The sequence below is a fragment of the Prosopis cineraria genome, unplaced genomic scaffold (assembly GCF_029017545.1).
Source record: "Prosopis cineraria cultivar Desert tree isolate PC_DT_omini unplaced genomic scaffold, ASM2901754v1 PC11, whole genome shotgun sequence".
NCBI classification, from domain to species: domain Eukaryota; kingdom Viridiplantae; phylum Streptophyta; class Magnoliopsida; order Fabales; family Fabaceae; genus Prosopis; species Prosopis cineraria.
Window position 1 is genome coordinate 4,376,702 of NW_026555342.1, and position 15,343 is coordinate 4,392,044.

Below are 15,343 nucleotides of genomic sequence, written 5' to 3' on the forward strand. Positions count from 1 at the left end.
TACAGCAACGCCATCCCTAGTCTCCCTCTTTGGGTAGGGCTTTTGTAGCTTCTACACTCAGCACTTAACCCCCTCCTTATATTTGTTCCAAGGGGCTGAGCCAGGGGGGCTTGAATCTCTCTGCCCCATATCCTTCTTCTTTTGCTTCCTTCCACGTGTGGTAAGTCTTCCTTGGGCCTTGCTTGCACTGGTGTGTCAATAAATATCTGTCTTTGTTCTTTTTCAAATTTACTGATGTATATTTCTGGGGTTGTCCTGTTTAGTTTTGTGTATGGATTTGTGCTTTAGGTTTACTGGGTGTGTTGATATTGGGGTGTTTTGCGGTATTATGGCTTTACGTTCGGTTTTCTGTCACTGAGGGTTTTGTTTGGTGAACATATAGACTCGCTATGATGGGAGAGAGAATCCCACCTGGGAGCTATTTTCAGTACCCTCCTCCTGGAGTTCCCGCTTCCCCTATTAGGTCTTCATCTATTTCTTCAGATCGAGAAAGGTAGTCCAACTTCTAATCTTGCCATCATACCGTTTACTGCCTCCTATTTTCACTTATTGCTAGTCATTGAGATGCATTAGATATTAGTCAAACTTGAAATCTGTTACTTTTTTTTTTGGGATAATTGGGCCCTCTGACAGTTCATGTTTTTTTTTTTAACCCGGAAGCCTTTAGTTTGTCATGCCTTTTGCTTTCAAAATTTTTTTGGGCACAGTTCTTGACTTCTTGTGCGTGAGTTTGCTCCTGAAAGCTTTCTTCCAGAATACTTAATAAATTCTGCTCCTTTTCTTGTCAAGCCTTATACAAAACGTGATATATATATATATATATATATTGCCGTTTCCAAAAGCAACAGTGGTCTTCACATGTACATTATTGTAAAATCCTGCATCTAGTTTATTTTTTTTTATTATACATGCATTATTGTTCTTCTTGAAATTTTCCTAAACTTGGTTTCGGTGAATTTATATAAATGACTAAATGTGTTTTCAATGATGCCATGCGTGTCAAACATGAGAAATTACAATCGAGGGCAAAGGGGAAAAACCTTTTCTTAGTTATAGGCTTGAGTGACATGAAATCAACGACTGAGTCGTTGAAATTTGATGCTTTTGTTGCATACAATGAGATGGATATTTTCGGGGGAGGGGAAGTCTGAAAAGACGTAATGATCATATTTAGTTGTCCTTCCACCTTCAGCAGATGAAGTCTCGGGCAGAACAAATGGGGAACTGGAAATCAGTAAATATGTAATTTAGTTTGTGTTTTGGGTCAGTCTCGTTGTTCTATTTCCATCTCACATGCAACAAGATGTTAGGAAGGAAACATCAGGGAAAAAGTGCCAAAACCTAAAGTGTCACGTTACTAATAGAACCATATGATCACAGGATCCTCATGTCTAAGCATCCAATTTCTTGAGTGAAAAAGGTTTTGATTTTTCGAGGGATGGGATATACTAAGGCTGTTTGGGAGGACTGTATGGTGTTTATCTAGATCTTGACAGCCAGGCTTATGGTCATTAGGTGTATTTTTGACAATGAGTGCTTATGTAGTTATGTTGGTTGAAAGAAAACCTGCTGCAATTACCACTTCATTACGAATGTCTTGACATTGAATACTGATAAGTTATGTTAAGAGTAGCAGTACTCATTTGTCTTGCTGTTTGTCGTTAAGTATATTGCTACTTTCCTGTTGGTGCATGCTGGCATTTCTGGTGTTTAAATTGACTGCTAATAACTTGCAGATATCTTACTGAACTACTGGCAGAGAGGCAAAAATTAGGGCCATTTGTGCAAGTCCTGCCACAATGTACCCGACTTTTAAATCAAGGTTTAAAACGATTCTTTTTATTCTAATAGCAGTAATATCTTTGATATCTTCACTATAATCTTCTGTTGTTTTGATCTTATAGTGTTCTCTTTCCTTGTTTATGAATATCTCAACCCGTAATAGATTTTAATTTTTGGAAACAAAGAAGACTATTTGATTCAGTTAATGGATGACAACTTTCAATTTATTATTACTCACTAGCTAACACCGTGGGGGACAACTATTTCTGGTTGATGTGTAATGCAAATACTCATAACTATTCCCACACAATATTTTGTCACTGACATTATCAGTAACATTTAATAAATAATAATGAGCAATTAGTAAAATTTTTTCTAAAAAGAAGATACTGAACCCAAGTGTTGATTGTAGTTAAGAAAATTCTTAGATCCAGATTTTCATTGTCCTTTCTTGCCTGCAATCATGTAAGAAGTGTTGACTGTGGCTGAGCAATCTGTTGTGCCACTCTCTCTTTTCTTTCTTTCATTTGCCTTTCTTTCTGTAGCCTGGGTAATTTCTGTAAGTAGGATCTGCATGTGCCATGTTTATTCTCTGAAACTTTTGTAGTTCCCTTGGTGCACTTTCCTAATTTGTGCTTTGAGGTAATGACAGAAATCAGACGAGTGTCAGGCTTCAATCAAGGTTTTATAGATCATGAGCGCCTTGAGCCAGACAGTCCATTTAGGTCCTTAGGTCAGCATCCTAATGGTAGACAAATGGATTTGGAGGGATGGCCTGCTGTACCGATAGAGGTAATGCTACATAGTATCTGTGAGTGTTTGGTAATTTTTATCCATTAAGTCATAGTAGATTTTTTTTTATTTTTTTAATTTGATATCCGGTGCTCATTATAAGTAAATTTCTGTTTGATCTATGTTGATTTTTTTCAAATTTGTTTGATATCATATCTTCGCTTATGTTTAGACATTTATATACTATAAATATTGTAAAGAAGCCTCTAGAATTTTGAACTGGTTTTGTTTCACTGAACTTAACTCATAGCAGGATAGTACCTCTGACTTATATCATGTGCATATCACTAGACTCACTATGGGCTAGGGCCTATGCCCACTAACCTAACAAATACCTTATATCCTTGCATGCACAATTGTCACGGGAGAATGTGGCTGCCATTCAACCATAGTATAATGCATTTGATGATAGTTGAATTGAAGTTCCTAAGTTTTTGAAGCAGAGCATGCAATTCTATTTTATTTTAAGTGGTGAGGCACATAAGACTCTGAATTCTATTTTAAGTGGCTGGTCTTGGGGTTGGGCGGGGGGACTATGATTGGACTTGTTTCTGATTTTCTTCTGAAACTTCATTCTATTGATTTTGGTTCTTATTCAACTAGCCTTCTATGGGAAACAGTTTCAAAAGTTGTCCCTGATATCTCATTTGCTTGCTAAATTTTGATTGAAAAGGATGAAGTCCAGGTTCTGACCTTGTTACAGAAAACATTTACATCCAAGTACTGTAGTGAATGCTGAACACTGCTCCAGCTAAGAATGCTCGATGACTGCAGTTTTTATAAGCCCTTTCCTGTATATTAATGCCAAGCACTTCTGTGGTAGACTGGTAGCTGCAATTAACCTTAAGAACAACACATTGATTTTGCATGAAAGAATTTTGTTATGGGAAATAAATCTAGCTCTAGTCTAAAATTGGATGAGACCATACAGATGATTGTTGTTTTGGCTCATTCATTCTTGGGTATTTACAATTAGCTCTCATTCTGCTTTCATGGAACTCACGAAATATGGCCAGTGGAGACAGCTTGATTCCAGATTTCAATCCTGCCAGCGGTGATGAAGGTTGTCTATTAGTTGGACATTGTACAAAATTGTCAACAGTCATCATTGCATAGAAGATATAATGTTACTTATATAGGATTCACCAAGTTTACAGAAGGCCATATCTGCAGGGTAACTTTGCATTTCCCAATATTTGTACTGAAGTGGAATAGCAGGCTTTCAATGAGAATTTTACTTTGAATATTGATGCAGAGTCCCTGTCGTATTTTAGATGAGCGACATCTTGCATGCATTTAAGTGCACTCGTGCAACTTGATTCTGATGATTTGTCATCTAGCTGCTTTTCTTTTTTAATGGTGTTTTGTTACCTAACCCATGGAACTAAGAAGCATATTCAAGTGACTCAACTATGTCTCACGGTTCTTGTTATAGTTCCAATCCAAAACCTCCATGGTCAAGTGTCTGTTTAAAAGCTTTTGTCTCAGCTGTAAGACGGCAAAAGTTGGACAGGTTTGAGGTGGACAACCAAATAATGCTTGAGATGAGATGAACATAGTCTATCTAGTCGTTCTACTTGTCTATGAGATAGAGACAGTGGAACTTTTATGTCATGGACTTGTGGTGTTGATATTGGTTTCTACTACTGTGATGGTTTTATTATAATGGGCAAGCGTTTTACCTCTAGTTTGTTTAATTTTGCTGCCAAGGATGTTGTAATCAAAACTATCAGTGTTATAAGTAGACTTGTAAGAAACTAGAGAACTTGAGAGACATGTATTGAATACTTTGTTGCTAATAATTGAGTCGTGTACTCTGGTGTGAAGCCCAAGTAATGGAGAAAAATTGGGAGAAGATTGAGGGAACTACTAAAGGGGAAGTAGGTTGGAAATCTTTTTCTCTTTCAAGTTTTCTTCCAGTAATTTTGGGAAGCTTCTTTGCTGTTCAACTTTTCCTCAATTTCTCTTTTTCATTGCAAGAAGAGGGAAATATTGGAAGTGTGGTCATGATTAGCGTGGTGCAGATCAAAAGTTCCTAGTTGTACCTTTGTTTATGCATTCATCCACTTACCCTGAAGAGGCATTGTCTTCAGTATTGTTGGAGTTCTGTACTAAGGAGGTGCTACCTCCACCAGATCAACTTGATGGTGCTATTGTTGCAAGTTGGGTTCTTGCATCTTGATGGCTCAAGAAATATGGAGGAAAAGAGCTTGAGAGTGAAGGGAAGAAAGGTTGGAGGGATGGTGACCAGAAACAACTTCGGAGAGGATATGATGAAGAGCTATCTAGGGTCTCTTCCATAGTAGATATACTGAAATAATATATACGCACTTGTACATGCGCGCGCATGAAATTTTATAAATATATATAATTATATTAAAAAATACTAATAATATTAGTTGTGCACAGGTCTTGCTTAAAATCCCTTCTTAAAGCAGACTTGATCTTGTGGGATCTGTTTTATTGTGACTAGGCCTATTGTGTCAAGCAAGCTTTCTAGCCCTTGATCAGGTCTGCTGAGGAAGTTGTTAAGGTAGTGTTAGTTTCTTAAGCTGAGGAAGTTGTTTGTCTGTTTATTTCCTTTTCTCTTCAAAAAGATATTGATTTAAGAAACTGCAAGCTTTGTAAATTGGATGATGTATTTGGAATTTCATAGTCTTGAAGGTGAAAAGCAAATTTGCTTTTTGTGCACCCTTAGTAAAGGTTCAACGTTTTTCTATAGTCATAGCGTATTAGCATGGATATTAACAGAGGTCGAGGCTGAAAGTGAATAGTGTACATGCCATATTTCCTCTATAATTGTTGCTGTCCCTATTTTTGCAACAGTGCTTGTTACTTAGTCATGGATGTAATGAAAATTTCAGTTAGTAAGATTTTCCGATCTGCATACAATTTGTGGCTTATATAAAGGGCGTTCTTATTAATGCCCAAATGCCTTCATGTAGGACAATGGACATCTCCAAAGAATGGCATCTTTTCAGGCACCCCCAATGGGTTGGCCTGGTCCCCAAGGAATTCCAACTACCCCTGTAGTGAAAAGAGTTGTCCGACTTGATGTACCTGTTGACAAATATCCAAATGTAAGAAAAAAATTCTTGCTTTTGGACTTCAGCTGCTACCTGTTTTTCTTTTCAATGTACTGTGGTTTTGACTCAAAGCTTGGCAGTATAATTTTGTTGGCCGAATTCTGGGACCTCGTGGCAATTCATTGAAAAGGGTTGAAGCCATGACTGAATGTAGGGTTTACATCAGAGGTTGTGGCTCTGTGAAGGACTCTATCAAGGTAAACACTATACATTATACGCTCCCTGAAGAACTGTGTTTTGACTTGATATATCTTTTCTAATTGATGATTTTTTTAATTTTAATACTTCCTGACTATGTTGCTTGTTGAAATGGACAAATTTATGTGGCAGGCATGAAAAATAAATTATTTAATAGATTTGCATGTCATTTTTATCATGTTCTTGAACTTTCCTGGACCCTCGTTATGGAGCTTGAGTTTTCTTTGTAGGAAGAGAAACTTAAGGATAAACCTGGATACGAGCACCTTAAAGAGCCATTGCATGTGTTGGTGGAGGCAGAGTTTCCAGAAGATATTATCAATTCTCGATTGGAACGTGCTGTGGCGATACTAGAAAATCTTTTGAAGCCTGTGGTATTGATATGTCGTTTTCCATGTTAAGCTTCACACTAGTTGGGCCTCTTTTTCTGTTCAAGTCCTTAGATTTTGTTAACATGCCAGGATGAATCCCTTGATCACTATAAGAAGCAGCAATTAAGGGAGTTGGCTATGCTAAATGGTACTTTGAGGGAAGAAAGCCCGAGCATGAGCCCGAGCATGAGTCCAAGCATGTCACCCTTTAACAGTACAGGAATGAAACGAGCCAAGACAGGAAGATGACCGTATGTTGATGGTGTTTTATATACATATATATATATTCTCAAGCTAAGTTATCTACCTCTGGTCTCTTTAGAAGACATGATGGTCTTTTCACTGATATAGTTGACCTGAGTCACCCCTGGGGGCTGAATCATCACAAGCAGCTAGTTTGGATGCCACGGTTTTGGCACTGGTTTGTTCGACATGTCTGATCGGGATGGGTTATTTACTTCATTCATTCTGTCTGGTCCGCGTTGATGTCTATTCTTTGGTGTGTTGACCCCCGGAACATTGACTGTCAGTTCAGTTGTTATAGTAGTAACTAGAATTCAGGTGCTACAGAGTAGCATTACTCCTAATGTAATAGAAGATTCTTTACACTTGTCAGAACATTAGGTTACATGCATATGTTTAGATATGCAGAGTGTTGACCCTAAAATAAATCAAGTAGGAGAATGGTTTTGATTGTATTGTTGCATGAATATTTTGATAACATTGTTATTTCAAATTGGCAAGTGGATTTGGTGAGTTTTGTATCTTGGGATTTCAAGTGGAACTACAGACAATAAGCCATTAATTGCTTTGGTGCTTGCCATGCCATAGCTTGTGCTGGTATGAAGTGTGAATATCAAATTTATTTTTGGCGGGCTGTTTCACTCCAAGCTTGCAGGTTAGCGTATTTTTCACTGCAAAGAAGACTTGACTGCAGTATCAGAACAAAGTGGGGTTGTTGGGACATGCCAAGTCAGGAAGCTTTTCACTTGCTGAAATTGTGTGGTGAAAAGATGCTTACTTTTTAGCCTTTTTGGCATGCTAGTGTAATTTGATGCTGCAATTACTTGTAATAAATTATATCTCTGTTAAAAAATGTGAGGTGTGTTTCAGGGGTTGGACATTAAAAAATATAAGTCATTTTTAATATTTTAAAATGTAATTTTTTTTTTCAAAAGTGTCTTTAATAAATAAATTATTTTATATTTATTTTAAAGTGAAATATTTTATTAAATATAGTTATAAATGAAAAGATAATAATTTAAAAATAAATAATTATTTTACTGTGGATAAGATTTGATTAAAAATATTTTATATTTTTGAATGGAGAGAGTAAATGATGGCATAATTGGATGGAAAGAAGGTTTTTGGACGTTGTACCATGTTTATTTTAGCTCATAATTGGTCTGGTAGTGAAGATGAGCGCGTATTTCGTTAAGTGCATTGTTATTTTTGGTTTAAACCCTGATAAAGTCGATTTTCTGGGATTAAGCTGCAAATTTTTGTGTGACCGTGCTAGAATCTAAAGATTTTATATAGGAAAGCGTAACAAAAAAGCAATTATAGGAAATCATTGGGCTTGGAAAATAGTAGGATTTGTTTGGTTTCTGTTCTTGTTTTTTTTATTTATTTTTTTGAAATATAGTTTTTAGAATTATTTTTTAAAATAAAACAAAATGAAAATATGTTTGATAATGTTAATTTAAAAACACTTTTAAAATGAAAAAATAGATTAATAGTGATAGTTATGAATAGTTAATGGTGCTGATTTATTATATAAATTGGTTAAGGTAACTGTAAGTTTTGATAATTAAATGTAATATATTTTAAAATAAATTTGTTTTTTTAAAATATGAGAATAGTTTTAGAAACAATTAAATAAAAAATACTGATCAAAACAAGTTTTTAATTTTTTTTGTTTTTAAAAACAAAAATATTTTTAAAAAATAGAAAACAAATAAAGCCGTAATCGTTTGTTTTTTTTTTTTTTGGAACTCCATGCTTGAAAGGGGATGAAACAAGGAATCCGCCAATAGATGCTTCTTAATTTGTAAAAATATAAATTGCAGCTTTTCAATCATTTTGAGTTAAAAAATTGTCATCCAATGCTCTTGTATCTTAATTTAGCAATCATTTTACATTCAAATTTGTAAAAAAAAAAAAAGTGGGTTTTACTAAAATTGCCCTTAAGTATTAGAAACTACATATATCGATGACAAACTTCCTTTAATATGCGCAATCGATAAAAATAGTTGGGAAAAAAAAATAGTTAGAAGATAACGTAGATTGAGGTCTAACATTTAATATTAAAGGAACCCCTCAATTTATTACATTTAGTATTAAAAAAAAAACACAATATGATGTATATGTGCCCCTAGGGGTGTTTACGGGACGGGACAGGACCAGGACACCCCCGTCCCGTGTCCCATCCCGAAAAAAAGATCAGGATTAAATTTTAATCTCGTGTCCCGTCTCGTCCCGTTAAGAGTCGGGACAGGACCGAAACAAGATCAAGACGTCCAGCTGTCCCGATAAATGAAATAATATCAAAAAAAAGATCTGAATAATAACCTTTATTACAATTTTAAATCATATAATTTATTAAGTTTAAAATCAAAACAATACAAATACATAAATAACAATAATTTAAAATTAATTATTGAATTATATTAATCACAACTAGATATTATAATAACAAATACAAGTTATCTTTATGCTATAAGATTAGTAACAACAGGAAAGTTAAATATAACATTAAATTATTATTCTTCTACTTTAGTGAAGATGTGCTAAGCTAATTACTCTTTTAAAAATAAAGCAAGAAATATGTTATAAATAAAAGTTATTAAATAGATAGATATAAGAATAAATTATATTAATATAATTAATATATTATAAAGAAAGATATCGCCATGTTTACTCCATGCCATTAAAATTATCAATATAAAAAAAATTTAGTTTTAAATAAGAATTACAATTATTGAATTATAATTGATATAATTAATATAAGTATAAATTATATTAATATAATTAATATATTTTAAAAAAATAATATATATAATATTCTGGACGGGACGGGACGTCCTAATGATAATCCCGTATCTTGTCTCGTCTCGAACCCCTTTCCTATTCTGTCTCATAAAGTCCCGTCTCGAATATTTTCGGGCCGGAACAAGACTCGTCCCGACATGATTGGGACGATACCGGACCAATCGGAATGGGTTTAAACTGAACATCCCTGTGTGCCCTTACGTGCATTTGAAGGATCGCTTCGCTGGTGCATCTCGTGAGAATATGATCAGATCATATCATTTTCAGTTAGCCAAAAAAACAAAAACCAATGTAAATAAACAAATATATGAGTCAAAAAATAAAATAAAAAAGTAAATACATGGGCAATCTAATATGTTCATAATGACAGGGTAGAATTTCATGTTAGCTCTTTTAATAAAACTCGAGAAAATTTAATGATAACGGTAAAAATACCTATCTCAATTATTTTAAAATTAAAATTGCTCTAACTAATAATTTAAAATGCTGGTGCTATTGGAAGAATATTTTTAGAACAAAATATACCTTTATCCTTTATCATATACTAAAACTTCATTTTAATTCATTTTAAATTTTCTTTTAATAAAAAATAAATTTCATTCCATCTTAGTTTCATATCATACAAAAATTCTCATATTACATTCCATTCCATTCTCATAAACCAATCGGGCCCTAGGCTAGGAAACTTTTTACATTAAGCGATGGAAATTTGTAAGTGGTCATTTGCACAATAGTGTATGAAGTTAACATGAGTATTGTTGATTAAAAAAATTGGAACATTACAATATTTACATAATCCTTCACATAAGGGTAGCTATGAGAGGAGAGAGGAAAGAAATAAAGAAAAAGGAATGGATAATGGAAGGGCTTGTTTGTTTTCAGTTTTAAAACTATTTTTTTTGTTGTTTTTCAAAGCAGAAAAATTTGAAAACTTGTTTGATTAAGTGTTTTTCAGTTTAATTGTTTTAAAAATGTTTTCATTTTTTTTAAAATAGAAATATCTTCAAGTTTTTTTTGTTTTATTTTTCTTGTTTTGAAAATAATCTATATTTAATTTTTAAAAATTATAATTATTTGGACCAATTTTTATCATAAATCACCATCATTAATTGCTTATAACTATCACTATCATTCTATTTTTTAATTTTAAAACAGTTTTTGAATTAACATAACTAAACAAATTTTCATTTTATTTTGTTTTCAAAAAATTTAAAAATTATATTACAAAATAGTTTTTAAAAATAAAAAATGGTAATAGAAACCAAACAAGTCCTAAGATTCTGATTTTCATGTTCTCAAAACAATTTTGTAAAATAATTTTTCAGAGCAAGTTTTAGAAACAAGAAATGAAAAAAATTCTATTTAAATAATTATTTTGAAAAATATATCTAAATTGATGAAATAAATGATTAATAATAATTTATTTTATTATTATAATTGTCATTAATGAAAACAAGATATTATCTACTTTTTTTTTTCTAGTTTTGCACAACAAAAATAACAGAACATTTAAAAAATATTCTGATTTTTTAATTTTTCAGAACAATTTTTTGCTTTGTTTATTTTTCAAAAACAAATAACAGAAAACCCATTGTTAAACAGGTTTTTTTTTTCCAAGAACAAAAAACTGTTTTAAAAATAAGTAATCAAACGTCCTAAGCTTCCTTGTTATGGAACTTTTTTTGAGGCCATTTCTTCAAAATTAGAACTCAATTTATGTTTCATAGCAAGTTCCAAAAAGGAAGATGATCGTGTTAAACATTCCACAATTGATGTACAACTTTGTCAAATTCCTCATGATATGGAACTTCTTTCAAATTAAATGATCTTAAAATACCAAGGGGTATAACATATATTAAGGGGGAAATGATCTTAAAACAAGAAAGAATGTAGAAGGATAACTGAAAACTTCTCGTTACCATTCCCCTTCCTTAACAAGCCCAAAACAAGAAAGGCTGCAGTGAAAAATTTCCATTCCATCCATTACTTCCAACCAAACATAACCTTAAAGTTTAGCCTTTAAAAAATTTTCAGTAATTGGAAACAGAGAAGCTGGGCCCATTTTTTGAAGATCCTCTTCCAGCATCTCACCCAGAATGATAAAAGCAAAGTTCTAAGGTTGCCCCAAAATCTAACTGACAAGAAGACAATCATGGCCATCATATATTGCCTTTTTAACATGTCAAAACTGAATTTCAATAAATAAATAAATAAAAGAAGCAGCAGCAGCATGAACATATCTGAGATGTACTACATAATCTCAGGGGCTATATCCAATCACTCCGTACAATTTTAGTCTTGTCTCATCCGTACAAGAATTGAATGGCACATCTATATATATATATATATATATATCAATGGATATCATTACAAACTTTTCAAATCGTAACCTCATCATGGAACACATTATCCATCTTGACTACACAAGACGCAATTTTTCAAATTATCACAGCCCCCTACGCCTGCATGAAAAGAAAATGAAAATTTATATGGCATAATTATCAAATAAAAATGTCATCAAAGAGGAAAAAACATCATGACAAAACTCCGGCCAGAAAACCAGAAGCTCATCTCCCTAATTCTTATACAAAATATAGCATCTTTTTGGAATTTATTCTGATTATAAAATTCAATGTCAATATGCAATAAAAGGTGAACATAAGTATCAGGCAAAGGTATCTTTGAAGGCATTTTGAGATTCATTAGTGAAAAGGCTTGTAGGCTGCATAGATTGGTTATGGATAGCAAAAAGCTTGATGTAGTTTGAGAATTTTGTTTTGGTCCAACAATGTAATTTGAGTAGCTTAGGCCAAAAAACACCAAAGGAAGAATTCCAGTTTGCATTTTTTTTTTTAATGATTGGAACAAGATTTTTCTATCTGATCTCCAACAGCTAGCCAAGCAACAAACCAAAGAAAGTATGCATAGTCTTTGTATTCCTGTCTGCAGGGAAAACAGAAGGATGAACTATGATAGAAGACCAACCTCAAATACGATCATCACAAGATTTTGATCTTCAAAAAGGTCAGTCCCTAAGGCCAAGCTCAACCTCTAATTCATCATCCTCTTCAAACAACTTCAAAAGGCGAGCATATTGCTCTTCTCTTTTCTTCTTCTGCCATAACTTAAACAGGCAAAAAAAGAACAGCAAAACTACCACAAGGGCAATCACTATAATGGCAACTGTAGAACCCTTGTTTTTAGGCTTTACCGCATCATTGGCACCAGATGAATCATCAGAAACGCCTGAGAAAAAAAATGCCCTAAAAAGAAATCAGCTGGTGGGGATCGACACAAGTCTGAGAGAAAGAGAAAGAGGGATTTGAATCAAGGGCATAACTGAAGTTGCTACACCAACTAACGTTAAGGAAAATATATGCTGAAAATTAACACAATAAGGATCAATGAAATTTGAAAGTAGTACAAATTTTCAACCCAAGCAGTGGAAAATAACCAAGAAGCAAGGATCATGTCTCAAGCAAAGGCCCACAATTCCCCCACCTTTTGTTGTATGAAGGTGAGGAATGACGATAGATAGTAGTGTTCTTTTATGAATTTCATGTTGTATTTTGCTGATTTTCATTGAATTATAGTGGTTCGAATTTTCATTCGGGAAAGAAAAGAGACAGAGAGAGAGAAGGTCAACTATTGAAGTTCTAATTCAAAAAGAATCAGTGTCCCAAAATTATGCCGTGCAGCTTATTGCCAAAAGAAAACACATTCTAAGCAGATATGGTAGGAATTCAAGCAAAACACAGGACAAACAATTCATACAAGTAACTAGACATACACAAGACAAATTATACGTGGTCAATCAAGTAAACTACTTTGCAAAACCAGAGGTGGGTTTTAGATGCTATTACCCAAAAACATGAAATCACTGTCAACAGCAACATACTCTCATTTATATATTTCCGGTCTTTCTCATATACAAGAAAAAAAAAACCGCCAGAAAATTTCTCAAAGAACAACTGAAAATATTGGCATAGCTTATACATCCATAAAAAGTAATTAACTTTCTATTAAAAAAAAGTAATTAACTTACCCTAAGAGCCACAGTAAATACGAATTTCGATAAACAAGCATGCATGGAAAGAGAGAATCAACATGGCCACCTAAACAAAGCTACAAATCGAATAAATATCGAGCCGAATCAAATGAAAAGCTGAATGAATTACGATAAGAAGCGAGCACAGAGATGGAGGGGGCAAACCTAGGATGAACCGCAAAGAGCACGAAAGGAAAAATATAAAGAAATCGAGCGATCTGCTTCGGGAAATTGGGCTCATTTCTGTGCGTCTGGGGAGATCACGGCTTTCGAAAACAACGCCACAACGGATTATTCAAAACTCCTTCAAAATCAATACGAATAATTTTGCAATGAGTTGCACCTTTTTTTGGTGTTTTGGTTGTTGGCGCTTGGTCGTTGCGTTGGACCTTTCTCGTGTTTTTTTTTTTTTTTACCCCGAAAGAACCCTTTCCCTTGTTTTCTGGTCTGGAAGAAACCCACGAAAAATTATATTCTGCATTTTTAAAAACAAAGAAATAATAAAAAATGAATAAAAACAATTTGACGTAAAGATACTTTCCTTGTCTAATTTTATAGAAAATTTTACTTTATTTTTTTAATTTTATAAAATATTTTTTGATAAAAATATTAATTTAATCATTTAATTTAATATAATATTTTATTTTAATCTCTTAATTTTATAAAATATTTTTTAATTCTTTAACTCTAATATTATTATTTTTATCTTGACAAATTTTTACATTAAATTCTTAAAAATTAATAAAATATTTTTAAATATTGACATATTAAATTTAATTTTTTTTAAAATAATAAAGGATGATATAAAAAGTAATAATTTAAAACTAACAACGTTAGAATTAAAAAATTAAAAATATATTTTATAAAATTAAATGATCAAATTAAAATATAATATGAAATTAGAGGATTAAAAGTATATTTTATTTAATATTTTTTAATTATTTAATTTTGATCCTGTTAATTTTTTAAGGAGATCATAAAAAGAGCATAACGTTCTAAATAAGCATTCAGCATATAGATTTAAAGTCTGGCCCATTTATCTCATTGATTTTTTAAAGAATTGGATTTTAATAATTGGTTTGTTTGGCCAAAAAGACAAGATTTTAATACTTGGTTTGAAAATAAAAAAAAAAAAAAAAAAGAAGAAGGCTTATAGGCTTAAAAGCATCTGGTCTAGCCATTAAACTGGATTAGCCCGTTTCGGTGGTTCCTTTTCCCTTTCTTTCTTTATGTTCTTTTGAAGATTTAATTACTAATGTTTTTATTTTTCACAGGTATCAACAATAAATGTGAGCACATCTTCTAACGTAATTCAAACCTTATACATGTTTATCTGCAGTTTTATGCTTTAAATCTGATGTTTTTGAGACTTCTTTTCATGGAAGTTGTTGAGACTTTTTGAATAATTGCAACTTGAAACTTGTATGTTATAATTTATGTTCATTTGTAGTTACCAATTTTGTAATATAAAAGCTATTTCCCAAGTAACTTATCATTCCAAAATAAAATTAAAATACAGTATGATTATTAATTAAAAAAAATACAGAATGATTAAATTTTGACTTCAATGATTGTTAGTATAAATTTTAGATTTGATCATGGATGAATTACTAAACTCACGAGCCTAGTGATAATCAAAGATTTGATTCCAAATCACAAATTTTATACAAGACAAAAATAAAAACTATAGATTATTAGGTCCAATTTATATATGTATGTTATATCAATCAACATTGTTATTGAAGTGAAATTATGAGTTCGACCCGTGGATACAATGTGCAGACAACTTCCTTCGTTCCAATCTGTAAATAATATATATAGTTTCAAATTCTATACAAATATACAATATTAACTCAAGTTTTATTAATTTTTGTACACACCAGCTTTTCTTTCATGCAGCCCCTCTAGTTTCTCTGGAGTAGGCTTAAATTTACGTGCCATAAACTTCGTAGTATTTCACTGTATTGCTTAAAATTAAACACACCATTTTTAATACAGTGGGGACTCAGATTTAT

The 15,343-nt window shown here is 32.5% G+C and overlaps 1 protein-coding gene across 1 annotated transcript; it reads left to right on the forward strand.

Annotated features, from left to right (window-relative positions):
• Positions 1–6,993, forward strand: LOC129285833 (KH domain-containing protein At1g09660/At1g09670-like). Its single transcript, XM_054921757.1, has 8 exons — positions 1–160; positions 383–493; positions 1,737–1,822; positions 2,435–2,574; positions 5,520–5,654; positions 5,741–5,857; positions 6,089–6,232; positions 6,320–6,993. The coding sequence occupies exons 2-8, from the start codon at positions 390–392 to the stop codon at positions 6,476–6,478; spliced, it is 885 nt and encodes a 294-aa protein (XP_054777732.1). The 5' UTR covers positions 1–160; positions 383–389; the 3' UTR covers positions 6,479–6,993.
• Positions 6,994–15,343: the final 8,350 nt, after the last annotated feature.